At 40.5% G+C, this 27,159-nt stretch overlaps 1 protein-coding gene across 3 annotated transcripts in view; it reads right to left on the bottom strand.

The window, feature by feature from the left end:
- Cbp53E (Calbindin 53E) overlaps positions 1-27,159 on the bottom strand; it is a 38,539-nt gene that overhangs the window by 4,430 nt on the left and 6,950 nt on the right. For all 3 annotated transcript variants that reach the window (XM_065493293.1, XM_065493275.1, XM_065493284.1), the window contains exons 2-5: positions 10,651-10,811; positions 10,390-10,475; positions 1,728-1,817; positions 79-165 (exon numbers count right to left, since the gene is read on the bottom strand). In XM_065493293.1, coding sequence (XP_065349365.1) covers positions 79-165; positions 1,728-1,817; positions 10,390-10,475; positions 10,651-10,801 — 414 coding nt within the window. In that variant the 5' untranslated portion in view covers positions 10,802-10,811. The remainder of the gene's footprint in view (positions 1-78; positions 166-1,727; positions 1,818-10,389; positions 10,476-10,650; positions 10,812-27,159) is intronic.

The following is a 27,159-nucleotide window of genomic DNA, read 5'->3' on the forward strand; positions in this document are numbered from 1 at the left end:
AAATGCCAGCCATTTCTTTCACATTTTTTTCCTCCTTATCAAGCGACCTTGCTGATGAAAAGCGACATTTTTGCTCACCTTCATGAACTCGACGCTCGACTCGAGTGGGTTGTCAAAGCGGAAGAGCAGCAGGAAGTTCTCCTCCATGGGCAGCAGCTGCGCCAACTGCGAAAAGGCGCATTTTCGAACTTGATGAAATACATTTTGAGGTGGTGGCACGTATATTTTTAAATAAATAAAAAAAACTACAAAAAATTCCGTCACGGAAAAAACTTAATCTAAAAGTAGAAAATACCCTGTCAGTAAGTTGATCAATTTCTTTATCTGGCTGTCTTTTTATTAAAAACATCACTTGGACTGTGATGTTATCCAGTCCATACCTCTCAAGCAATAACTCTGACTATTTTTGCTTAAGTTCAAGTTAATGTTCAATTTTTGGAGAGTATAAAAAGGGTTTGAGAATTGAGATGCATGAAAATATGTAAATATATCTCAGTTTAATTCAAAATAGCATAAGTTTTATCTATTATGAATTGCTGTAAATGTGTAAACATTTTTAATAAATAAAAATTTAAAATTTAATACTAAAATTTGCACAGAAAAACATCGTTGTAACTCTTTCAACTCATCACAAACGTTTGTAGTTCAAGTTAAACTGTTTAAATATTTTTAAATAAAATGAAATCAATTATTCAGCTCCAGTTTGATTTTAGAAACAGAACCCCGGTGAAAATGACGAATACATATATATTCATTCTGTGTATTGATTTACCATCCTCGTGGAATATGACATGATTTGCGGATTTTCACGGCTGCAATTCAGATTCCGCCAGCAGCGCCGCAGTCCATAATGTGATAGGCAAGGAATAATCTGCGGCAGATTACACCCCTGTCGTAAATCGCGGCAGGTGCGGAGTGCAAAGCCGTGCCGCGTGCCAAACGCACAACAAGCCGATTTTACGACTGCCAGAGTGAATTCGCCGCCAACATATTTATTTAGTCGCGCACACAGCACAGATTATTCCACGCTGGGGAAATCTGCGGGCGATGTGTCACGCGCGCTTTATTGTTCGGTCGGCACTTGAAAAGGCGCCGCTGATAAAATAAAAATAAATATATAGTTGCGAATCGGAGGGAAATTGCCAGCGATGCATAATTTCACGCGTTTGCTTTCGGCTCGTAGGCAGCAGAAGAGGGAAAGAGATTCGTGATTCTGTCGGTCGGAGTGAGTGACGCGCGGCAAATAATGGAATGAAACATTGTTCCCGAAAGACAATGACGTCGCTAATGTTTGCCTTGTTAATAATTGTGTAAGGCGAGCACTTCATTTATTCAGCGCCAACAGTCGGCTCGATCGATTCGTACAAACATTATTAAATGTATCACGACTGAATACATGAAACCCGGAAAAGCAGCTCTGGCAAACAATGCAGAGAAATGAAATAAGCACGAAACATCGCTCGAAGCAAATAAATTCGCCGACGTTATTGTAAATATTGCAGAACTTGGCGTGTTTGAAGAACAATTTTATTACAAAATAATATTCACAAGACAGGAGGGAAAATATATTTTGGTGAGACTCAAACCGATGACAGCTTTTGTTTGTCGAGGACGAAAAGACATTTCCTTCCCTTGGGCCAAATCATGACGGATTTCTTGTCAATTTCTTTTACCGAGCAGTGCAGAGAGCACTTTTTATTTGTTTTATTGTTGGTAGCTAGACTTACCTCTCTGATGTCGATTTTTCCATCTTGGTTATCGTCATAGGCCTCGAGAAAACACTGCTTCAACTCGGCAAGCACGGCATCTGATACTGCCTGAAACGCAAGAAAATTTTATTACCAAAATGTGCCGCAATGCTATATGAACATTTTATTATTGGTAAAAAGATCAGAGAGCGAATTTCAATCCCTTGACGACAGTTTTATTATTATTTTATTGAAAGTTTCACGTGCACGGAAAGGTGATGAGGATGGAGGCCCATTTTTGCACTTAAAATATCAGTTTAGTTGCTAACCACAGTGAGTTGTTTCGTTCATATACCTATAAAAACTTATTTTACATGCTTTTTTATTTAATTTGATGTTTTGGCGAGCTCAGGATCACGAAAATTATAAAAACAGTATTATTTTAACACTGGTTTCGCAATGGATGGAAATTATTCTCAATTATCTTTATACAGGGAATTTTCACTGTCTTTTCAGCCTTTTGAATTCGTTAACCCAAACGACTTGTGAAATTAGACTTCTACTTTTTCTACCCCTAAGTTTTCATTAACAATAAATAGTTAACTTGCGAATTAAAATTATACCTAAAAGCAGCGGGAGCCAGTTGTGCGATAAAATTGGTTCCCACTGCGCAGATCCAAGATGGTGTCTGAATGTGGGAAACAAAAAGCTCTCTTTGGATTCCCGTACGAGTGTCAAGATTTTGTTTTTTCGATCCAAAAGACACAATTAGTTCAAGTAATTCAAATTATGTCACAATATTGACGAAAACTTGTTCTTTTCGCGCATTTTCACGGGACCGTTTTTTCGCGCCACACTCCACCGGACGCCATATCTGCGCGTCGCACGAATCTGGTCCCCGCTGCCAATCAGTGGCCTGTAGAGGAATTTGAATCACCAGCCGTTGAAAACGATCGACTGCACTAATTATAAAAGAGAGAGCGTGACAAAATACCGTGAAACCCCTCGAGTCACCCTCACTGTGACAGAAAAAAATACAAACCCAAATTTGAAGGGATATCAAGGAGTGCATTCTGCCTCTTGTATATTCATGAAAATCATGAAGTACCAGATAAACCTAACTGTTTTGAATTTTATTGCTTAATAGAGAGAGATACACGCGAATGTCAGCTCAATTCCGACGCTGGTTATATAGTAATTGCTGCGGAAACTCGGTGCGACGGCGGCGAAATTGAACTCTTTCGTCATTTGGTTCGAATCGCCACGGCCACGTTCACGTCTGACGCCGATGGCAGTACCGGCGCTGTATGTGTATATTGCGAACGGAGCAACGGCGCACACACGCCCTTTTGCAGTTTGTTTCTCGCACGTGAGCCGAATTGGCAGAGTTATTTGCGCGGCAAGCTTCCGCCCCAGCCGTACGTCGCGTCCGCAAAATCTATTATTACCGCTTCCGCACGACGGTGCACAAAAGTTCGCTCTTGACTGCGTTCGCCACGATTGACGATTATTACAGCTCGCAATTCTCCGAGTTAATTGCCATAGTTAGCTGAGCCAAACCATTAACATGGATTGCAGGTTTTTTTGCTGTTGAGAGAACAATAACTAAATTTCTGGTGCACTAAGAGAAAATAGGGTTGTATGTAAAGGGAAAATTTATTATTAATGAAGATATATCGGGGGAAAATTTATTCATTTAAGTAAATACGGGAAGACACTGACGTTCGACGGGTTTGAATATGTCGCGTTGAATTTTTTAGTTAAACAGTTCCTTTCGTACGCAAAATAAACAGCGCACAGAGGTTGAAAGGTTGTTTTGTTTGAACTGCGTATTGGGGTCGTCAGAGAAATCTTTTCCTTTCTGTTGTTTTCGCGGAACACGCATTGCTTTGTCTGGCAAAAAAGCCAAAAACTGCCGGCAGGTTAAGCAAACACACAAGCCGACTAGATATTTGCATTTTCATTAAACGAAATCAGACGTTGAGTGGAAAGCTTTTCATTTCTAAACATACTTTGCATATAGAGGCGAACAAACAAAATGTGCGTGTTCCCGTTCTGCACGAGAATTAATGACAACAAGAGAGCGAGCATTTGTGATTGCGGCACGCGCGTTCGGCTGCTGCCTTTAGAATTCTAAGAGCTTCTCAATTCTCAACATCAAAGGCCGAAATCGCGTTATAACACACCATATTTATTGAGAAGGCTTCTAGCGTGTTGAATATTAATATATCGATTCTATATCTAACCTTGATTCTATAAAAATATCTTCAGAATGAAACAACGCAAAGTTTTAAATATTTTTTTGTAATGTTTCTCCTCAAGAAGCATTGGTTGAGTGAATTTAATCAATATTTTATTGCGATTTTACAGTTTGATATTTTTGTTTTAAATTTCCTCACCTAGAAAACATTACTTTTTACTCTGCACCTCGGGTACTTTATTTTGAATGAAAATAAACAACTAAATAAAAGTACAATTTTTTCTATAGTTTTAAATTCAATTTTTTTAAAACGATGACGCACAAATTAATCAGAAATATTGGGTAGAGAGAAACCAACCGAAAAAATATCAAAAATTTGTCTGTCTGTATATCTCGATAAAATATTATTCATTTCAATTTCCTAGCATCTTTGGGTCACACTCTAATATCCCGTTTGTATCGCAATCAGGCCTCATTATCATTTGCAATTAACTTGTCAGCAGCCGAGTGCGAATCGAGTCGAGCCTGGTGGCTGGTGGCGCACAAACAAGCCGTGTTTGCGCCGCAGGGTCGCATGAATTTGCAGCTATATTGCCTCGAAAATTATTACTGAGCGCGCGAGTTGGTTTAGCACACAACACAGAAGGTTGGGTAAACACACCACGGCAAAGCCAATTTGTTTCGGCAACGGTGTGGATAGGAGCGAGGAAGAAGCCTCGAATTTAGACCAAATCCGCGCGCATCTCGAGCTAATGGTGTCGCCTAGCATTGTGCGCACTATTCGCTATCTTTCTTTCCAGCTTAATTTGAATGCAAATCCTTGTGATTTTTGCATAATCTATGTGGCTCAACTCTCGATTTGTGCCGAGTTTTTAGCTCTTAATTTAATGGGGTTTTTCTTAAAGTAAATTTCAAGCAGTCAAGTAGGAAGTTAAAGATGAAAAATAGTTTTAGATATTAATAACAGGATGACTTTGGAGGGAATATAAATTAGATTTAATAAGGTTTGAAAAATTAAATTTGGAATGATTTTTTGGTATGTTGTTAGGGTGTGGAAATAACCAAGTTTGCAGAAAAGTTTAATGAAGTTTATTCGGAAAATCAGGTTGAAATATGGAGACGCATAAATGAGAAAAACAAGAATTCTTAATGATGATATGAAATACTAAATTTTGCACCGAGTTAAACAGCTTACAACTTTTAAATTTAAACCACATTTTTCTTCTTTGAGAAACTTTTGAGCTAAGAACTTTATTCTTGAATAGCACCAACAAACACATTTTTTTCTCTTTTAGTCTAAGATAAAATGTTGCTCTTAGTATGCGTAACAAGACGTCGTTCCTGTGAGTTTTCGAGATACGGAGGGTCAAAGGTTAAAAAGTTGGTATTTTATAGTTTAAGTGAATAGTGAGAAAATCATAATTGCACAATTTTGATCTTCGGAACGTGCTACAGGGTTAGTCCTTAAGTTAAGAGAAAAGACCATCAGAACAAGCGTCAGGGTAGTCCTCGCGAGTGATCGATTTCGTTCAATTCGCATGAGCGGCCTCATTACCGACGCCTGACGAGCTCTGTATTGATTTGATCTGTAACATCTTCACACCGTTCAAATGGCCCAGTCGTGAGCCATCATGGCGTTGAAAAAAAGCTCTTATATTTGCCCCAAATATCGTTCCTGAGCACCTTCGTCTAAAATAAATCATATTTGGACAGTGGATCTCGATTTATCATAATTTTATGCTTGTGAAATTGTGATTTATTTGCAAGAAGAATGAAAGGTAAAAATGATCTAAAACTGTCCAAATAGGCTTGCAAACCATCTTCAAAGAGCTTTCGAAAACGCGTCTAAAATTACCAACCAGGCAAGATATTATAGAATCATGAAATATCGACAGTTCTGAAAAGAAAAGTTTCGGTTTTGCCTTCCCGAATCCCGAATCGTGTTTTGTATCTTTCGTGGGTTGACGGGGTATCGTCACTGGTGGCGAATTTGAAATTCCGTCCGCATCTTCGAATTTCGGCTAACAAACAGCGAGCGAGGGTTGCGAGCGAAGCAAAGTGCTGCGCGGCGCTGTAATAAACGTCATCCGAGGCGCGGCTCACTGTCTCGTGCAGACGGTTGGCGGCGCACAAACCGCAGCTCGTATGTGTTTCCGAGCGACGGCGCGTGCAGCAGCGGATCCGTTTTGTCACTTGGCAGCGCCGCCGAGCCAAATAATCCGCCCGGCAAGCAAAATTTATTCAGACACTTGCGGCGGCTGCAAAACGCGTGCGACAAAAGCCTCTTTGCAGTGCTCCTTGCATTCTCTTTTTCATTCATTTCAACCGCATCGCTCGGCGAAAATGTCGCCTTTAAAAGAACCTGAGAGAGACGAGGATCGGGGAAGCTCGAAAAGTGGGAAAGTGTTGTGCTGTGTTCAAAGTTGAGAGCCAGCCGGTGCTGTGCCCCATTTATTAGATGAACGCACGCCGAATGAACGCACAATGAGGGGTGTAGCGACGCTCCTGAATCTTTAGTGTCTTTAGGTCCTCTTGCAGGTCACAGCTTGAACTTTAGTTTTCTGAGTTGTTTATCTCTTCGTGGCATTTCGTCAAAGAGAGACTATTTTAATTTGCACTGCAAGTAACATTTTAAAATTAAAAAATATATTTATTAACAAGAGTGTCTCCTGAATGTTTTTCTGTAAAGAAAAGCCTCCTTTCCAAATTAGGCAGTGATATGTCCGGCTTAAAAAACTGTTTTTTTAAATAATGCAATGTGAAAAGCAATTTGTACAAAAAAGTATGCGTTTTCCTGGCTCATAATAATTTTGGCAACCTATTTTTCTACATACTATTTATTTCAATTTCCGCAAGTAAACTTTTAACTAGCGAAGCAATGTTAAAGATAACCATAGACTGAAGAAAGTTTCGAGCAATGTGCTCGCCAATTAGCATAATGCACAAAGGAACGCGTTCACACCTCGCGCAGTCGATGCCCACAAGCGTCGAGTTACCTGTTGGCTGTTTTGCACTACAATTGGCAGCCGAGTGAACTGCTCCTCGCTTCATTTCCATTGAGATGCACGACTTGCTCCGCGCAGAGTCTGGCATGTTCACTACTCTGAACCCAGTCGAGCAAATTGCGACGAGGCATCAACGATTCCACGGGCATCCGTCGAACTTTGATTAGCTCTCTTGTTTGACACGGTCGCGAGGAAGATTCAAATTTGAGTCACTCACAGGCAGTCCTTCCAAATTTCTGCTTACATTCCCTAATGTATACCATGGGGTTTAATTAAAAAAGAATAAATGGTATTCTAACTAAAAATTAAATTAAATCCTCAGATTTATCGAATCCACTTTGCGTAGAGATTTATAGGAAAAGTCCTGGGTAAGAGACAGTTTTGGTTTCTGTCCTCGACGAATTTTCGTATGAGGTCGTCAAATATGAAAATAATTTTAAAATGTTATCCCCAACAACAGACGAACACATGAAAATTTCAAAAAAATTAACTGTTGTTCGTGCAAAATGGAATTTTCAATTCTTTCCAATATTTTGACCGCAAAATTTCGGCTTCTAACCGTCAGAAGTGTGAAAACCGCACACTATTCAGCTCATCTGGACCTCCCCTGTTGCACAGAAGGATTTAGGGGGTGGGCACTGGCAGATTTAGTCAATAAGAATAGCAGTGCGGATTTGGCGCGTTGCTCTGCACAGTATTTTCATCGCCTCGCCCGTTGCTTGCCAAATTGACTTGTAATGGCTTCACGTATATAAACGCCGATCGTTCTTACTCTCTCTCGCTCGCTCGCTCGCTCGCTCGTTCTCTGCGCTGATTCAATTACCACCCGCGCATACAAACGTTCACAAACAGGCGGGAAGACGAATTTCTCCAAATTAACTCTCGTTCTTGCTGCAGATGAAGAGAGGCAGTTTCAATAAACACGCTTGCAGCAGCCGCATAATTATATTTTCGCCAGCTGCAAAAACAACCGTGCATATTTTCATCGTCAGCCAGCTCTGTGAGTTTAATCCCGACTGGTGTAATTGCCGAGCAGAGAGGGAAGCAGTGCGCACTACGCTCGTAATTGCGCAAACACGAGAACGTAATTACTGCGAGTTTTGCCTTCCTCCCACGCGTCACAATGCGAAATCGCGCTTGATTCGAGCTGACGTGCGGTTTGCGCTTCCACGCCACCTGATCAGAGCATTTCATTGATTCTGAATTCATTACCGACGTTCGGTCAACACTGAATCAGCGCGAAATCCATCGCGTGGAACGACCTGACGGCGATATTGCTATATATTTCATGAAGATTTTTTTCCTCGTGCGGCAACTGATGCCACGATATTGATTTTTACCAATGAGCTGCCGTAATATTTTATTCAGAGAGGCACTCACTCATATCGTTGCTTACTTTTCATTTCAATCAATTATAAGCTGCTTCAAACTAATCAAATTATAAACTATACATTATTTCAGTTGTTTAAACAACGATATTCCAAGTTTTAGCCCCGCTGATTACAAATTTAAAGCACGAACTAGGAACAGGATGAGCCAATTGCGATTCTAGCTGAGCAAACGCAAGCTGCGGTCTCATCTAATTGCTCCTCGGGGCAAGAGAGTGTTCCACTTTGTTATTCAAAATATGCAAACGCCAATCCCGCGAGGCAGCGACGCATTTTCATTAGCGGCCTGCGTGATTCGGAAGCAATTAGCGTGCGCGTTAAAGGCGAAAGCTGCGCAAGCACGTGACAATCTTGATAATCCGCCTCCACCGCACACTTGACTCTTATATGACGCTGAAATGCTCCACTCGTGCACCAAGCAGGCGAACAGATTTCCGCAAGGAATTAGTGAACTCGTTTACAAACGCTCAGCGCAGACCGCGGAAATGTCCTGAGCAAAACATTCCAACTTGATTGCCAAAAGGGTTTTAACAACGCCTACCTTGGTCTTACTTGGAATGATTAATTTCAAATACACATTCTTTAGCGAGAAAGTCCCAAATACTGAATTTAAAAAAAACAACGGTAATTTTGCTGATTCAATTTATAAATTTTCCATTTAGTTTCGAGAACCAGCAATGAATTTAATTACTTTGTACATGATTAAGTGCAATATTTTTTAATTAAAAACTTTTTAGGCATTCGTTATTCTGTTGCAAAATTTAAAAACGGAACTAATTATTCTAATAAACAAATCTGAATATCTCGTAAACTCGCATTTCAATAATAACTTATAAATAAAGGATCTACAATTATTACAGGTTTTTACCTTCATTGTTGCAACACTCCATCATAAAATTCATTTAAAGAGGAATGATACTGGAAAAGCCTGGAAAAATGCTTGTTGCCAATGCATAAACTCATCCCTTAGGATTCAGTTAAAGCCTAAATTGACCTAAGAAGCGCTGTAATTTTTTGAGAAAATTGGCTGGAAAGTTAGCGTGCTTTTCGAATGGTAATGGCTGTCTCCTTTCTTGAAATCCGATTTAATTTCAAAACCAAGAGTTTCCCCAATAAGTGGCATACACCGTTGAACAGATCTCGACGAGAGGAATCGAAATATGCCAAGAAAATATGTTCAAGCACCGTAAATTTTGGAGAAAATTACCAAAATTTGAATTTATATTGTAGGAAGGTCATTTTTTATTATTGCAAATTGTTGAACAAATTTTTTATCGGTCAATTGTTTAAGGCATCCAACAATTTAAATAATTTTCAATTGTTGCCCAGTATCATTCCACTTTAAAGCATCCTGGAAATGTAAAATAAATTTAAAAAATTGATTTTAAATGAGTTAATTTTTTTTCAATGATTTGTTCTGTATTGTGTATCTTTACAACAATTAGCTGTAGAGGAAAAGCTGCCAGAAGTCCTGCAGACCAGATGCTGCTCTTAAATTATTTCCTGACTTTTTGTTGCATGAAAAAGATTTTAAAATTGGAGAAATTCCCAGAATGAAAGTGGGGATTTTCGAAATCGAGTTTCCCACGAAAAAATCGATAAATTTAATGGTGCACTGACAACCGCAATAGTTTGACCCACGCACGAGTGGGAGTGGTAATCCTGATCCTCACTGTCAGCCTACTGCTTGCGAAAGCAGGCCCCCAGATGTGCGTAGCGTACCAGTTGCTTGAGCATCGGAGCTGGGTCTTTTTGTGCACGTTCATCTGCTGGTGGCTCAACCCGGCAGCCCAGAGCGATATCCCGTCTCTTTCCGTGTGTGTGCCTTGGCTTGCCGCGCACATCTCCTGACCGCAAATGTGCGTATTTGCGCTCGCGAAATTCCAGCAGCACGAGGGGCTAATCGGCACTACTTGTGGACGGATTGCCGGCCAAATCCTCGAGGCACGTGCACACATCCACATTGCGTCGAAACTCTCTCGTTACATCTGATTGCAGCCGACGTGAAAGTTCTCTCTCTTTGAAATGAATGAAATCAACTCTAGTGCCTTTCGCTCGAGCCAAATTAGCTGATATTTTGCCAGAAGAGGGTTGAATTTGCGACTTACCTCAGGACCGACATCAGATGAATTCGCGCTCGAAACGAACTCTTTCAGAAAGCCGTCGAGCTCGGTGCCCTCAATGTATCCGTTTCCTGGAACAAATTCGAGTTCAAAAGCTAATGTGAAGTAAACGCGAGTTTGTTTTACATTTTTCGGCGCACGAAAGTTTTCTCAGTAGCCTTTCGTCGGGGAAAAAAGATTCATGCGAAAGAATAACAGGCTGTCGGGTTTCGCCGGCTGGGAAAACAGAACCCGTTGAGTACGCACCGTCCTTGTCGTAGTGGCTCCACACGTCCATGAACTGGTTGGCCGACAGCTTTTTCAGGTCGCGCGTCTCGGGATCGCGGAATTGGCGCATGAAGTTGGTCGCCTTCTCCAAATTCAGCTTCTTGCGGGCCGCGGCTTCTGCAGTGCTCATCGTGGAGGACCTGCGGCACAATCAATATTCGTGTCAAGGTATGAATTGCTTAAATCGTTAAATACATATCGGCAGTCGCGCCGAAACTAGGCAACGCTCTTGTTTCTCGAGCCAGGCGCATTGTATATATACCCGTGCTCGCAGGCACCAAACTTTGGGTTCGGGCGTAACATAACTTTTCGTTAGAAATGATCGAATGAAATGTTGGAAAGGCCCCTGAAGTGATAATTTTGAATTTTAATATTCCATTTAATCGTTGTTTTAAATTGTGAAACAATTGTACAGAAGGGCTTCCTGGCAAGAGAAATGCAAATTACCGAAAACGTAAAGAAGAAATAATCTTCTTTTTAAAGGAATAAAATATTTTTTAAGTCAAGCAATTTACGGTGCTCTTTCGGTCGATCAACATAAATTTATTGTTGCAATTAAAAAATGGTTTTACAGTGTGCACTCTGTCTTTTTAATATCTAATGATATGCAATTAACACTTCAGACTGTCTTTGGACATTTGCTGACACTCAAGCTTGGTTTCATTTTATACAAAAAAACTTGAACGTCATTCAAATTTTGATCTCAGACACTGGCTGAAGAAATCAGAGTTTAAACACGGTGATGATTAATTTCAAGTTTAATTTTATCTTAAAAGAAGCCGTGCAGGAAAAATTTGAGAATCTTCACTTGACGTTGAATTAAAACTAGTTAAAAAATTTCAAGCCTATTCAAATACAATCAATCAACAAAATTTATGCAAAATCTGCTCCTGGTTTTCATCCAGATTGTTTCAATCAAATTTTAATCAATCACAATCCGAAATAACGCGGCCTTGTTGCAAATTAATGTTTTACAAGTTTTCCCAATCCCCTCTCTGTTTGCTGCTGGAATTTATGAATTCATTCAACGCTTTTTCACATCGAGTTTGATGGGCGCGTTTTGGGCTCTGGCAATCATCCGTGTGTGCGTGTTTTTTTTTGTCCCTGTAAAACACGATTGCCGGGTGCTTTGTGCGCGCTGCAAAATGTTTAATATTCCGATACACCAATGGCACGGCGCGGATAATCCATTACTGATTTTCAATTTGCGGCGCGCATCACTCATCGCTGCCGCCGCCATCAAAGGCGACTTTGGTTGCAATGCCGCAATGCAAAAAAAAATGCCTCCATGCGCCACTCCCTGGCCGCAGAAGCACGCAAATTAAGTCTCGAGGGAGGAGAAGACGTGCGCGGCTGGCGCAAAGGTTTTGCCAGCTGAGTATACTCTGGCTCTTCCATTAATCATTCTCGCGTGCTGTGCTCCTTGAGATCAACAGTCGCCAGAGCGAACGAACAAACAAACAGCACCGTGAGGAATTAATTAATGCCGTCGTATGTACAATGGCATGCCCCCAGAAGGATAAGACAACTCAAGCCGAGAAGCATCATGCAAAGCCTTAATTGTAATCTGGTCTGCAATTACAAGTTCGTTTCGGTTGAGGAATTACTTATAAGCGTTTCCTCTTTGTTAACCTCAATGCCACAACTATCCGGATGTCTTGATGCAATTGTTTTCTTCTTTTTGCAAATTACAGGTTGTGAAATTATTTTTAGATGCATAAAAATGGCTACAAATATGGTAAAAAAACTAAATTTCTTTTAAAAATTGACAATCGGTGAAGTTTTCCTAACTAGGGTTGCGAGAGTCATTTTTTTCTGAGGTTTCAATCCTCATAAAATGATAAAACACGTAAATTTGTCTAAAACTATGAGTAAAAAACGTATGAAACCACCATGAAAAAGTTTAAAAATAAAGTCTGCAATAAAAATTCACAGCCCTAATCATAAGTACTGTATCTTGTCGAGGGAACTTGACTTGTGAGAGTTGCTCGTAATTAAGGAACCCGGACTGGTAGTAATTTTTATATCAATTAAACACAGAGAATTTAACGTGAAATCTCCTATTTTAGTGATGGATTGAAACTGCATTTCTAGAGTAATGGAAACAGATCATCAAAGAGTTAAAAGTTAAAAATACAGAATTTACGAAAACAACGTTCATTGAGTATTCTGTTTGTGAATATTGACCATTTATTGAAATAATATAAATGTATATGTTTTTCCTCTAATTTAATAATACTTAATAATTACAAATGAAATCAAATTAATCGTTCTAATAATTCAATAATTTTGGGTCTTTGTTTATTCTATACTATGTAATTGTATTTTCAAAATGAAAAATTATTCAAAACATACATATTAATAATGTTTTGACCGTGCCCAAGGTAACAAAAATAGTGACACCGGTTCTTGTCCAATTTCCATAAATTTAAGCAATAAATTTGGTGATGTAGTTTGGGTTGCTTAATGTGTTCAAATCTGCTTCCATTTTTCTTTTTTCCACGATCAAAATCGAAATCCGCTCGGTACAGCAGCGGCTGTTTTTCCAAGCGGGGCATCAAAGTTTTTGCCTGTTGGGCCCCGAGGGCGCGAGTAAATTCGCGCCCGCACTCTAGGTGCTCCACTTGCAGTAATGAAGCTTTTGTGCTCTGCTGGGTGAAAAACGAGCCGCTCGCCCGAAACCGACGGAGCAAAACAAGCGGACAAGGACGAGCCGCCCCCGGACAACCGGCGATTGGGGTAGCTTGATTAAAGCGGCGGCGCGCAGAGGAATAAAGATAAGAGGCATAAATCCATTATTTGCCGTGCGCGCATCGGGGGGCAGCAATAAAAACAGTTTTATTTGCTCCTTCCTCGGCTACCACTCTTCTTTATTCCGCGTAATAAAAGTGGTTCGTGCGTTGCGGATCCGCCAGCAAGGGCGGCAGCAGCGAAAATTCCGCCGAATTCGCTACGCGGCGAAATTATCACGCGCTCTCGGCTTTATTAAAAGTTTTAATAAGTTCGCACGCATTCCGACCACTGTTTCAGCGGCGAGAGGAATTCCAGAAAGAGCGGAAACTCACACACGCAGAGCACAGTGAGAATGGGCAACAATAAACATTTGCAAATGAGAGCGCAAATAACCCTGCTCCGGGAAAGGCTGCGGCAACTTCTGGGCTCGACTAACGTTAATTGCAACAGTGAAGTTGCGCACGGCTTCGAAACTTTTCATATGATTCGATTCCCCATGCTGTATTAAGGATTTTTTTCTAGTAAAGAGGCGTAACTTTTAGGCTTCAGAGACTTTCATATAAATTTAAAGAAGGTTGTGGAATTAGAAATGGCTGAAACATGTGCTTGCTTGAGATTTTCATTCAATTTGTTCTTTAAGTGAACATATAAACTGCAAATTTAAAAAAATATTCTCTACCTTTACCTCTGAAAATATGGAAAGGGCTGTTTCAATTTCTGAGAAATTCAGCTGCAAAGTTTGCATGCTAATCAAGCGGCGATAACTATCTCCTTAGTGAAAATAATGATTTATTTCGCTAGAAGGAGAATTTCCTAACCTCATAGTTCGCAAACCTTTGGATAGATAGCGACGAGAGGAATCGAAATCAAGCGAAGGATCATTGAAACCCCGTTTGATTTTTTGAGAAATTTTGCTAAATCTGATATTGAAATGTTACTCGGTCCTTATTTCACTATTGTACATTTTAGAGAAAACCGATTGCTAAAAACCACAAACAAATAGACTCCATGAACCACTTCGCTGAGGCAGCGGCTTTTGCCAGTATCTGCGCGTGGCAGCGAGCGGCAAAAGCCTGGCAACGAAAATGCCAGGGCGGTAAATACCAGTATCTGCATTTCGTTGCCAAACACGATTTCGCTCGAAATCGTTTTTGTTCGGGATGACCGACGTCCTGACAAAATTTTACATCATTACAAACATAGGAAGCCATCTTTTGGGTGAATAGAATAACCAGAACAATAATACAGCCAACTAGTAACTCATGCCCAGGCGCGCATGATGTTACTTTTGCAACTCTAAATCTCGAGTTCTAAACATCAGAATAGCGAAAATTACCCACCGTTGGACTCGTCTCGATCTCCCCTGACCAGCTAAAGGGTTTGCGGGTGCTTACCCTCCACCCCTAAGTTGCTATACGTCAACCCCCTTAAAAAAAGAAAAACATTTTAAAGCTCTCGGATTTTGTATTTAATGTGCTTTTTTTAATTATTTGGTCTGTTTCGGTTTGAAAGAAGGGATGGGGTGTTAGTTTAGAAGGAGTTTTAGACAATTTGAAATATATTTTTAAGGCCAGAGGATGCATGCTAAAAATTTTATTATCGAAATAGTATCAATATGGGGATGAAGGGGGATGGGGGTAAGCACCCTTAAACCCTTTAGCTGGTCAGGGGAGGTCAAGACAAGTCTAACGGTGGGTAGTTTTTAAGATTCTGATGGTTAGAACCCGAGATTTGGAGATGCAAAGAAAACAAAAAGTCGAAAAGTGTCATATGACTGTGTATTAGGTTGACCCCGAAATTTAATAAATAAAATGAATGAAATAATAAATATCCATAAAAATATATTAAACTTTCCATAAAAATTGAATAGCATGTCTGTAAAACATTATTATCACGTGGAAACCAAGTGGCAACGATAAATGCCCCCGACATTGCCTTGTTCGAGCAAGTGAATCCTGCAGATAAGGCATATTGATGATCGGTAAAGCATATGAAAATAACCGGATGATAGTGCAGATACAAAATATCGACAAATTTCCATTCTATCTGTTGCTGTGTTGTGGTAAACCGGTTTTTTGATGCTCCTGAAAAAATTGGAAACACGCAGATACTGGTATTTACCGCCCTGGCATTTTCGTTGCCAGGCTTTTGCCGCTCGCTGCCACGCGCAGATACTGGCAAAAGCCGCTGCCTCAGCGACTTGCTATAGCCAACAATGCAAAATGCTTATAAATGTTGTCCTGTAAAGCTCTAATTTTGCGCAACTTTCAACAACCAAACGCGAATTTTCTTGTTGCAAGAAAAGGTCAACAATCAATTCGACAATGAAAATTTGGCTGTTTGTTGAACGTTGCGCAATTTTACCGGGACCAGGATGACTAAATCTTTAATTAATTTAATTCAAAGAGGAATGATTCTGCGAGAACCCCAGAAAAATGCTGATGCACGAATGAATGCTCAATGATTGACTGAGTGTCAAAATTTATCTAATTGTGTGCTTTTCAAAAGGCAGAACTGTTTCCCTACTGGAAAATTTCTTTATTTTCCCGTCACTAGAAATACACAGAATTAGATAGATCTCGTCAAGAGAGGAATCAAAATCAACCATGAAATGTCCGAGAAAATTGGCCAAATATAAATTTTTCTGCAGATATTTTCTGGTTCAAACAATCAACTTTAAGTAACGCTTACAATTAGTTACGAAGCTAACAAATAAATTTCAACAATTATTTAACAGTATCAATTTACGTAAATATTTTCAAGGAAATGTATTGAACGTTGATTGTGAGATCCAATTAAAAGTTTACTCAATACCTTTGTCAATAGGGATGACAAAGTGTTATTTATAAGTCGAATTAAAGACACCCTCCGCGCCTTGCTCTCGCCTTTAATTCCCAAGAAAGACGTTCTCCCGCGCGCGCACGAGAGCATCCGGATTAAATTCTCATGGTGGTAGTAGAGAGAGGTAGTGTGACGGGTCCACACTCGTCCCTCTACAAGAGCCAAGTTTGCACGCATGAATAAGTGAAGCAGACGACGCCACTTTTCACACAAAGCCGGCGCGTTTCACAAATGCAAAGAAGATCTAAATATTTGATCGAGCCGCCAGTTCCAATTTGAATACGTCTTCCTCCGACTTACACGCGACGAAAGCCATCGATATATGCAAACAATCGTCTTTTTTTACGAATGGGCGCAGATAAGGCGCTCTTTCCATCCACCAACATTTGCAGCAGTCGAACGGGAGTGGCTACGAAATGCGTGTGACCCGTTTGGGGTTGGTGAATTGCGATTTGCGATAGCTTCTGCAGCTGGCTTTCTTTGAAAAATTTCGATATTTGTCCATTTGTGGCCCTCTCGGCGTACTTGGTTTTTATTCACTGGCCTGCTCTCTCCACTTTTGGCACAAACTCAGGAGAAAGAGAGCTGCTTATTTACCATCTCTCTTAACGTGCTGGCGCTGCTCGCAGATGAAATCTATGGCACCCTCCCAAATGATCTCCTGCAGCCCCGGGGGCGAAAGTGAGAGCTAGATAAATTCCATAAATTCGAGCAAAAAAGCAGCCTGGATCATGTGCATATATACCCGACGGAACGAAAGTGAAGTTGCACCCGGAGCGGATATTCGCCAAGATGGCGTGATTTATTAGATTTGCGGAAATTGGGCACACCCGACGGGGCAATCGAATTTTAAAGGCGTCAGTGTGTGTTTAGTATGACGTGCTAAAAGCAATTGCTGTCGAAAATCTAGAACGGAAACGAAAGCGCCCATACGTGCTACGGTCTCATTGATTGTCGGCCGTTTGATTCTTTTTCATATCCGCCGCCGCGTGCCCGCTAGCCCGGCAATAAAATCAAAGTGTAATATTCATATCACATTCTATTTCAGTCGACGAGCAGGCTTCATGTTAGTACTCGTGCGATTTCATCTGCAGCAGATCCCGAGGCGACTGCGGAAAATCACACACAAACACACACAGATCAGCAGCGGCCACCTGCTAGCAGCCGCGCGGAAAAAAAACCAGGGGCTCTCAGCTAGATTGCCGATTTTGCAGCAGTCAACTCCAAAACGAGACTGCACAGCAACAATGATTGAGGGCTGTAACTGGGTTAAACGTAAACGTGGCGTGCGACTGGCATGTGAATGTAACTTTAGATTGAAAACACTTCAGGTGCTCAAGACTATTGAAGAAAAAGCAGCTTACTTCAAGGAGTAAGATTTTACTTTTCTTGCTAGATTATATTATTCAATATTCAAACTCAGCTTTTATGGTCTAGACTGAACTTTAAATGAAATTGAAAAAGTGATTTATTTTGTTGAACATGTATCTTCATTAATATATGGTCTCTTTTATAAGCGCTTCATAGAAAAGTGTCTAAATTATTATTTTATGCCTTTTGAAACATCGCGTGCTGCACGTGTGCCTTTCTCGCTTGCCATATTATTAGCTGAACATAAATATTAAATCAAGAAATTACAGGGAAGTATCATGGAGATAAATTGCATTGCTTAATTTGTGAGTTGCATCGTCGTGTCCTACTTTAGTATTGATTTTCTTTATTTATTGTTCAAATATAATTGATTTAAATAAAACAAAACTGTGACTTTTGTCATACTAGATAATTTTGTGCTAAATTCGTCCTTTGCGTACAAATAAGATCAATAAATTAAAAAAAGGTACAAAAGCGTTCGGTCCTAATTTAAAATGTAAAAAGATTAAATGTTGCTTTTGGCTAGCTCAGTGTCAAGAGAGGCGATAATTTATGAAAATATATGTCCACTTTATTGGCTTAGATTAAAGCCATAATATATGCTGTTGATTTGGTTAATTAGGTAGCTTGATATTTCGCTAGTAAGTGTGGAAGTCTCAGCTTTTAAGGCCAGTTTTAGTAATACCGAATTCGGAAAAATCTCCAACCAAATCTTAAGTGCGTATCAAGAACTGTTAAATAAAAAAATTATCATACATACTTATTATTGTTTATTTAGCATTTAATTGATGTTCGAGGCAGAGAAACAAAATACGCTTCATATTTGCGACACTTCAAACGAGTGAGCTCGCTATGCGAGCAACAAGCTTCTAATTTTCCAGGACTAGTTCACGAATGAATTATTCATCGGTAGAAAAAAAGTGCAACAAACTGCTCACGGAAGCAGGCAGGCCGCGAAAGGCGAGGCAACGGAGCTGCGAAGGCATGGATAATAAATGCCGCCGGCGCCGTCACTTTCGCCAAAAGAAACCTTTATTCACGGGAGAACAAAGGCGGCCAAATGGGAAGTTGAGCCACCGCAAAAGAAAAGCCAATTCCTTTGCCGGGATTGCCATGATTGGACTACAGGTCGCGCGCTCGGCAAAAATGCAATTAATTCTGAGGGGAAAAAACGCACGCAAGCCGCGCTGATATGGAAAGAATAAAAAAGCCTAGTCGGTTTTTGCATGCGACACACTATCGTGACGCGGGCCAAATCCTCTTTTGCTCTTGTCGTCCCGCAGGCGGATTATCTCCTGCCGCGGGGAAATTACGACCACTTGTTTCCCGGCAGGGGCCCTTTTTCCCGCGGTCAGATTAATTGTCCGATTGTAGCCTAAATTTTGCATCTCCCGGCCAACTACGGCTCTGCTTCTTTGCCCTTGTTAAGTGGTTGACAGAAATTTAAATATTGCATCAATTAACTTTCAAAAGGGTTGGGATACTTCTTCTTTACTTTAATATTTCTATGACAACCTATTTATGATTGTCAAAAATAAAAAAATTCGCTTATATGCTCACCAATATTAAGTAAGAATTCAGCAGCTTAGAAATTTTATTGAAATACATACTAATGAGATAATAATTCGAAGCCTAAGGAGGGAAAAGTGAAAAGCTCCCTTTTAATTTTATATTGCTAGATCTTCTTTGAATGGTTGCCAAAGTTCTGGCGTAGAACAAGTTAACAACATCTCGACTTGTGCAAATTACTAAACCATAGTGCAACACCCGGGCAAAAAACATCACTTCAAACGAGGCCTCATTACGACCGCGTCTCCACTCTTGAAGTAATAACGCTTTTCGTCTGTAGCCGACAGTGGAAAGTTTCACGAATGATTTGCCAGGCGGCAACTTTGCCTTTTCAAGAGGCAGCGCCCGTCTCCCATTGCGAATTGAGAATAGTGCTGATGCTGATGACGGTTTTCTCTCTCGCTCTCCCAGTCAAACGCACACACCTCGTCTATTTGCTCTATGTATGACATGGACGTCGACAAAAGCCTTTTGCTTCCTTCTTTCCTTCGCCGTGCGGATTTTTGGCTGAGCCGATGGCTTTTCGCAGAAGCCGAGCACGCACACGGGACACGCGTTTACGAGTCTCCGAACACCAATCAATACCGAAATCTGCTTCCTCGCCGTGTGGTGTAACGGGCCCCTTTGTTTATCCCGAATTGAAAATAGGGCTTGCTGCATTTTTTATGGATTCCTAAACGTCTCATCGGCACTAGGGGTCCAGATTGAACAGATTGCACTCGTTGATATGGATCAGCAGGAGTAATAAAACAGAGCATAGTTGAAATCAGAGAGTTTGCCGATAATTGCACAGCATGACGTTAGATACGGATTAAACAAATTTTGATCTGTTGTGATTCACAGCGAAAGCAAAGCGAATTTTAGCAGAAGGCTGTTGGGAGTGAGCAGCTTTAAACCCTTTAATGCACTAAAAGAGATCAAGATTAGCCTATGTAATGGCGTGTTTTTTGCATATCTGATTGTTAGAGGTCGAATTTAATCCATTGTAAAAAAATGTATGTGTTATATGTGCGTTTCAAAGTTGTCTTTCTTGTAAACGAGGCACTCCATTCTGGACTTTTCACATAACTTGTGTTTTTGGAATACTTTTGGTGGTGTTTCCCAGGGCTTTGAAGTGTGCTGGGTTTAAAGTAGAATGATACTGGGCAACAATTGAAAATTATTTGAATTGTTGGATGCCATAAACAATTGATCGATTAACAATTTGTTCGACAATTTGCAATAATCAAAAACGACCCATTCCTACAATAAAAATTAAAACTTTACCAATTTTATCCAAAATTTACAGTGCTTGAACCTATTTTCTTGGCAGATTTCGATTCATCTCGTCGAGATCTGTTCAACGGTGTATGCCACTTATTAGGGAAACTCTTGGTTTTGAAATTAAATCGGATTTCAAGTAAGGAGACAGCCATTACCATTCGAAAAGCACGGCAACTTTCCAGCCAATTTTCTCGAAAAATTACAGCGCTCCTTAGGTCAATTTAGGCTTTAACTGAATCCTAATGGACGAGTTTATGCATTGGCAACAAGCATTTTCCAGGCTTTTGCAGTATCATTCCTCTTTAAACTTCATTCATTCAATCAGAATCGGCGAGAGGAATCCAGAATACTTCTTATTTTTAAATCGCTCCAGATAAAATCATTTAAAACCCACCGAAACCAAAATTTAGACATTTTTACAGGATTCATTTAGTTTCTGGTGTAAATTTCATCAATTTTGTTAGACTTGAGACCAAATCGTCATGTGAACCGTGCTTTTCACTCTTTGAAGTACTCTCATTTCTGTAAGACCAAATAATAAGGATCATTATATTACCTTTTTTCTTATTTCTTGCGTTCAAAGGACGCCATTGTGATTGCTAACTACCCTTCTTATTGTTAGAATAACGTTCCACGGCTGTGGTTTCACTGACTTTTGAGTTGATCCCAGCGGCAGCATCTTGACATTGTTGGTGACTTACAGTTCTGGATGTCGCGGCGGCCCGTTCAGCAGAATAGCGCGCGTAAAAGTATAATGAGAGTCAATTTGCCGGCTGCTCTCTCAGCTTTTATGGCGCAATTATGCGCCCGGCTCGTGCTCGCGCGCTGTATTGGATATATCGCCGCGATGATTTACGAAAGTGCGCGCGAGAGCAGCAAATTTCGCCCGACAACGTTTCGTTTAATGACGCTACAGAACGTGACCCTACATGCCAACGGCCGCGTGAAAAATGGCGCCAATCATCACGCTTAATTGGACTTTTACTCTGCTGATTTCGTTATTTATGGCCGCGCGGCATCTGTTATCCCCATGAATCTTTTGCTGGTTCAGTGAAATGCTGCGCTAATTGGGCCTTTAATTTTGATTCTCTTATTGTTGGCTGATTTGAGCAATGATCCGTTCCCGAATTTCTAAATTTAGGAGGTTGAAAGAGGGTGGTGGTGAGCGACACCCTAAAAACCCTTCAGTGCATCTGTGGAGGTCAAGACGCGTCGAATGGTCTTTGGTTTGTATTTCTAAATTTTCTACCCATTCAAATAATTGGTTTGCAAAATTTCTTAGGTTAATTTTAAAAATAGGTCAATTAACAAACGCCTGGAACATCTTTTGAGAACGATTTTTGATCTTTTTCTAACTCTGAAAGTCATGAAAAACATCTGATTTTCCAGAATCTTGTCCCATGAAAATTAGAGCAGGTTTGGCTGAGAGGAATATAAAACTCACCTAAAAAAATTGGTCCACCCTTTTTTTTAACACAGGAGAATTCGTCTCACAAATTCTTCTGGGCTAGACTAATAGCTTGCATAAATTCTGTCCATTTTTTGCTCGAAGAGAGCTGAATCCATCCTGCCACCCGTGGCTTTCGCTCAAAAAGAATGTCTCGAAGAGACGGCTTCGGCATGCTGAATAAAATATGCCCCGCTCTCGCAACGATAAATTTGGACGACCGCGCGAGGACAAAATAATGGGATCGGGGAATACGCCCGCTCGGCACTCTTTCCTAAAGGCGCAATTTGTTTGCTTGCTACTCGCAATAAAACAGCCGCAAGCTTCAGCTCCGCTGTGCGTTGCAATAATAACAAACACCTGAGCGAGAGAATCTGCGCGTCAAAAGATATTTCGCCAGATTCGCGCCTCCAGCAGCGTTTCATCTTTGCGCTTCGTCAGCGGCGGCTTTTGTTTTGTTCAAAGCACGAGAGCGAATCATTTGCCGCGTAAACTTGAGAGAAAATCGATCAGACACTGAATTTTTATCAGCCGCTTTCGACATTAAAACACGTCAGGGCTGATATTTCGTCGTTAAAGTGGCAAAAGTGCTCATTAAAAAGGCGAATTTGGCTCGTACCGCGACGTGCGGAGCTTTTTTACTTGCTCTGTGTGCGTGCGGAGGAGCAAGAGGAAAGAGAGAGAGGGAACATCAATATTTCATGCTTCGACCCTCTCTTTCTCATTTGAATTTCCAACCGATCGCGCTCCAAAGTGGGACCCATAAAGGCCATGAATGTATGCGCCTTAATTCGAGCCGCCATCCAACCAAACTCTACCAACGTGACCGGTGAATGTATATTTATTGCCGCGCCTCTTCTTGTTCTTTCCGAAGCCGATTCCGGGATAAATTATTCATAAATCATGGAGTGGATGAGCGCAACAGACGGTTATTGAAACGGGGATGCACGTAGAAATTGATTGAATCCTGATCGAAATCGGCATGCTCGTTAGAAAGCAACAGAGCGGTCCATTGGCATCGATCTGCTCGAAATGGAGCGGCCAATTCCGATGCAAATTTCGCTCTGTTTCGAATTGGATCGCAGACGCGCGACAAGAGCAAATTCCGCTCGTAAATAACAAGCTCATTTTGGCGAAAAAATTCTGCGTCACACGCGCATACAAAACACGGCCGAGCTGGAGTGTCAATAATGTGGCTTTTGCCTCCCCTCCGTTCATTTTGCAGCGGCGTGAGTGCAAAAAAAACGGGAAAAAGACCTCAACCAGCGTTTTCACCGCTCAAACGTCGGTGGCCTGTACACACATTCTGCATCAAAACACTCCCTAGCTTGCAATCTGCCTCGTTTTGAATTTGCACTACTTGTTTACTCCTCCGGCAGTAAATTAAAAGAGGTTTTACAGCTTGTCGTAAAAAGGTTTAGTTATTGTTTCGGCTCGGCTGCGCAGACAAATTGAGTGTAAAATGCGGCTTGCTGAGAAATGCGATTTAATGAGCTGAAATTGTTGTCTGCCTCGCTGAACGCAATATTATCGTGGCAACTGGAAGTGGATTTCCAGGTGCAAATGTTCTAGCTTCAAGTTAATGTTCGTTTTTTTTAGTTTCGAAACGAATTTATTGCTCGGAACTAACCGAATCGCTTTGAAAATACTTTTTGCTCCATTTGTTTTTGAGCATGAAAGCCCCAGAGTTTACTCTCAAACAACGTAACCCATATTAAACCATGAATAAATTAAAACACTGGCTCTAATCTGCGTGAATTTATAACCAGTTTGGGAGGCTAAAAGTAAACTTTGAAGAGCATAATAAAGTACTTCATCCGCTAAAATCGAAATCCATTTGAACAGATATAATAAAAAATCACATGCTGTTCTAATCGATCAACTCAATTCATAGTTAAAAACAATATAAATGGAAACAATCACTAGCCCCAAATTCTATCTTTAAACTTAAAGCTATTCCGAAATGATTGAAATCATGAAAAAAATAAAATTTAACTGTAACGTGTGAATCTAAAAAGGCAGCCTGATCAAAAACATTTTATTGCAAATTTTTGCATCAATTTTCATACATTAAAAGCATTAAAAGTTAATTAATTAATTACATACACATCAATTTAATTAATTCGAATCGTTTGAATCATTCGATTTCCATTTTATGTCAATTGTAAAGCTTTAATTAATTAATTTCGATTTGGCTGGGGAACAAAGAGCCGACTGCCGCCTCAAAATAAACAAAACGTGTGTGTTTGGACATTAATAATAAACGTTAATTGACTGTTTAATGACAGCCGCAAATGTGTTGTTTGCAATTTCCCGTTTTTACCGCTCCAATGGTGGTTCAATTAGACGAACAGGAGCAGTCATGCGAGCAGCGTAATGGACTGGCTGATTGACACCGCGGACTTGCTAATTGCAGCGCGGCATCAAAACGTAGGCAGGCAGCGCGCACGTCTCGCGAGACCGACCGGTTGCATAAGTCGGCTTTAATGCTCTGGCGTTGTGGCAATTAATGCGATTTAAAATCAGCAGACAAAGTCGGCTCGACCGTCAGCCGTGCAATCAGACAAGTTTCGCTCTGAAAACAGTTTCAGAACAAACACAAACAAGAGGGGTGCACCGAGGCTTCATTAGACAACTTTTTCTAGCCGAGAGCTTGATTTCGCGGTCGAAATGTTAGGGAGAAAGGGAGCGAGAGAAAGCAACCACGCGGAAGAAAAACTCTTCGTTGATTAAATTTAAAAGCGAGGAATGTAATCTGCATTTTTGCTCCAGCCGTTCTCTGAAGAAAGAAAAATGGCGTCGCAAATAATTATGTCGTGCCGCTCTCTGTGTGGCAGCAATAAACAGCGGAAAAGCTGCTCAGTTGTTTCAATTAGAACAAGGCATGGCCTCTCCTAATTATTTGCAATTGCAACTATTTGCATTTGCGGTCGCTTCGCTGATGGCAAGCCGTTCGAGGCCCCGGGGATGGCCAGTTATGCAACAAGCAAACGTTGCTCCATCGCCATGGTTACCGCGCGGCTGCACAAAGACTAAAAATATGAACCAGCTCTCTCTATCCCTCGCGGGTTGGCTGGTAATACTGATATCGGCAAAAGTGGTGCGATGAACGCAATTGGCTCAAGGGGAAGTGATCCATTTTTTCGGCTGATTGAAAAAAAATCTTCTCCTGCAGACCAGACACTATGTGCTCTTTTTGGGAAAATATTTTTTTATTTATTTTAAAAATACAGTGTTGTCATATTTCAACAAAAAGTTTTTTCTGTTTTATTAGTCAGTTGAGTGCTTGAATTTTGAAATAAACCCTTTGAAGCAAAAGCAAATAAAATGTTGTTGGAATCATGCCAAAAGTACAGTTTTTTTAGCTAGCTTTTTAATCAAGGACAACATACAAACTCTGGTTTTTCAGCTGATTTTCTGATCGGATAAACGCAAAAATAGAGGAATGTCATTTTCTATCAAATTTACCAAGTTTTATGTATTGTTACAGCTTTAATCTATTTTTTATTTAAAATAATGTTCATTTCAGGACAATTTTTTGTAAGCTAAATTATGTGGAACCGTTTAAAGACCACATTACTTTTTGTTTGAACAAAAACGAGTATTTCTTTTTCCAAGCCGGTTCGAGCTTCTTAATAGCTATCAAAAATTGCGTTTAAGATGCACACTATGTGATTAGATTTTCAGACAGTAAGTATTTTTATACAAACAAGTTTTATTTTCAAGAAAATTGTCATTCTAAGTCAAATTAGATAACGAAGAAATTATTTTTTGTCCAGCAAAACTGATTCAAACGGTTTTCAGTGTGGTTCAATCCGTGATTATTAGATGTTCCCGCAACGATTGGAAAAAGCTCAGAATAATATTCGATCTTAAACATTTTTCAGACGCTTAAAATGATTGACTAAAAATATAATAGGTTCAATTAAAAAATTAATGTAACTAAATATATTTTTACACTTCCTTTCATCACAGGCGTGTGGTTCATTTGCACTGGAACGTAGTTATAGTGACACCCTGGGAATCAGTTAACCAACTTATCCGTAGCGAACGCGTGGCGGAAACTGTTTTGTATTCACCCGACCCGCATGTGAGCTGGAAATTCGGAGTGGAAAGTTTGAACAGTTACGGAACACGGCACCTCTTTCCAAACTGATGTTGATGCCGCTTTTTATCTCTGCGGAAAAGCACCCGCCACGGGCCTGAAATGGTTTCTCATTGTCGCTCAATAACAACAAAAACACAGACGCTTTTGTTCAGCTGATACGATCAGAGCGCGGTGCAAGTTTCCAGTCACAAACTTGTATAATCACAAAACACGGCCAGGTGAGCTTCGATTTTTTTTTCGAAAACAAGCGGAAAAATTAATATTTTGCTTGTAGACAAGACCATCGTTAGCGAGCGCATTTTCACAAGCCAGTAATGAGCGGGCAGGTGGAAAAACATTTTGTCAGTTTTTTCAGCTGACTGACAATGAGGCCGGCGTTGCGCTGATAATCTACACTAACGAGCTGCCGAGAATTCTCTCTCTCTCTCTCTCTCTCTCTCTCTCTCTCTCTCTCTCTCTCTCTCTCTCTCTCGCCTTTGTGACGAATTATGAAAAGGGTGGCAAAATAAAAGAATATTTTCGAGCGTGTGTGTGCCGTTCGTCGAGTTTGCTCAAGAGACACGACACTCTCGAGCAGGGCGCGCGCGGCAAGTGCCTCGTTCGCTCTCTGGCCGACGCATTCTTACGGCTGGATTAATATTCTTTATGAATCATAATCTCTCCCTGGCGGAGCCGTTAAACGGATTAGAATTTTGCGAAACAAACGCGAGAGCGCGGTGGTATAATTAGAGCAAGGCAGAGCCGAGGCGCCATTTGTTCGCAGCCTGCCCGCTTTGTCTTCTCCCTCTTTTGGGGATTGCACTGCACAGGACGCCAGAAATATTATAATTCCTTTCTCAACGGGCGGCAACGTGCGCGCCGGTCTTACGCAAAATGAATACATTTCGGGTGAAAGCAAAAGGGTATTAAAGCCGACAGTGCAATGGGACGGTGCAAATTATTTTTAAATAATTACGTACTAAATTGTGGTGGAAATACATTTTGCTGTTCCATTTGGAAAATCAAATATTTAAAATTATGCAGCAATATTCAAGAGGGTATGTCCTTTCTTTGAAATTCAAAGTAAACAATTTTGTAAATTAGTTATGTTGCGGTTTGAAATTTATCTTTTGATAATTTTTTCATTTTCTTCAATCTCTTTCATATTTTCCTTGGA

The sequence above is a fragment of the Cloeon dipterum genome, chromosome 1, assembly GCF_949628265.1.
Source record: "Cloeon dipterum chromosome 1, ieCloDipt1.1, whole genome shotgun sequence".
NCBI lineage: Eukaryota > Metazoa > Arthropoda > Insecta > Ephemeroptera > Baetidae > Cloeon > Cloeon dipterum.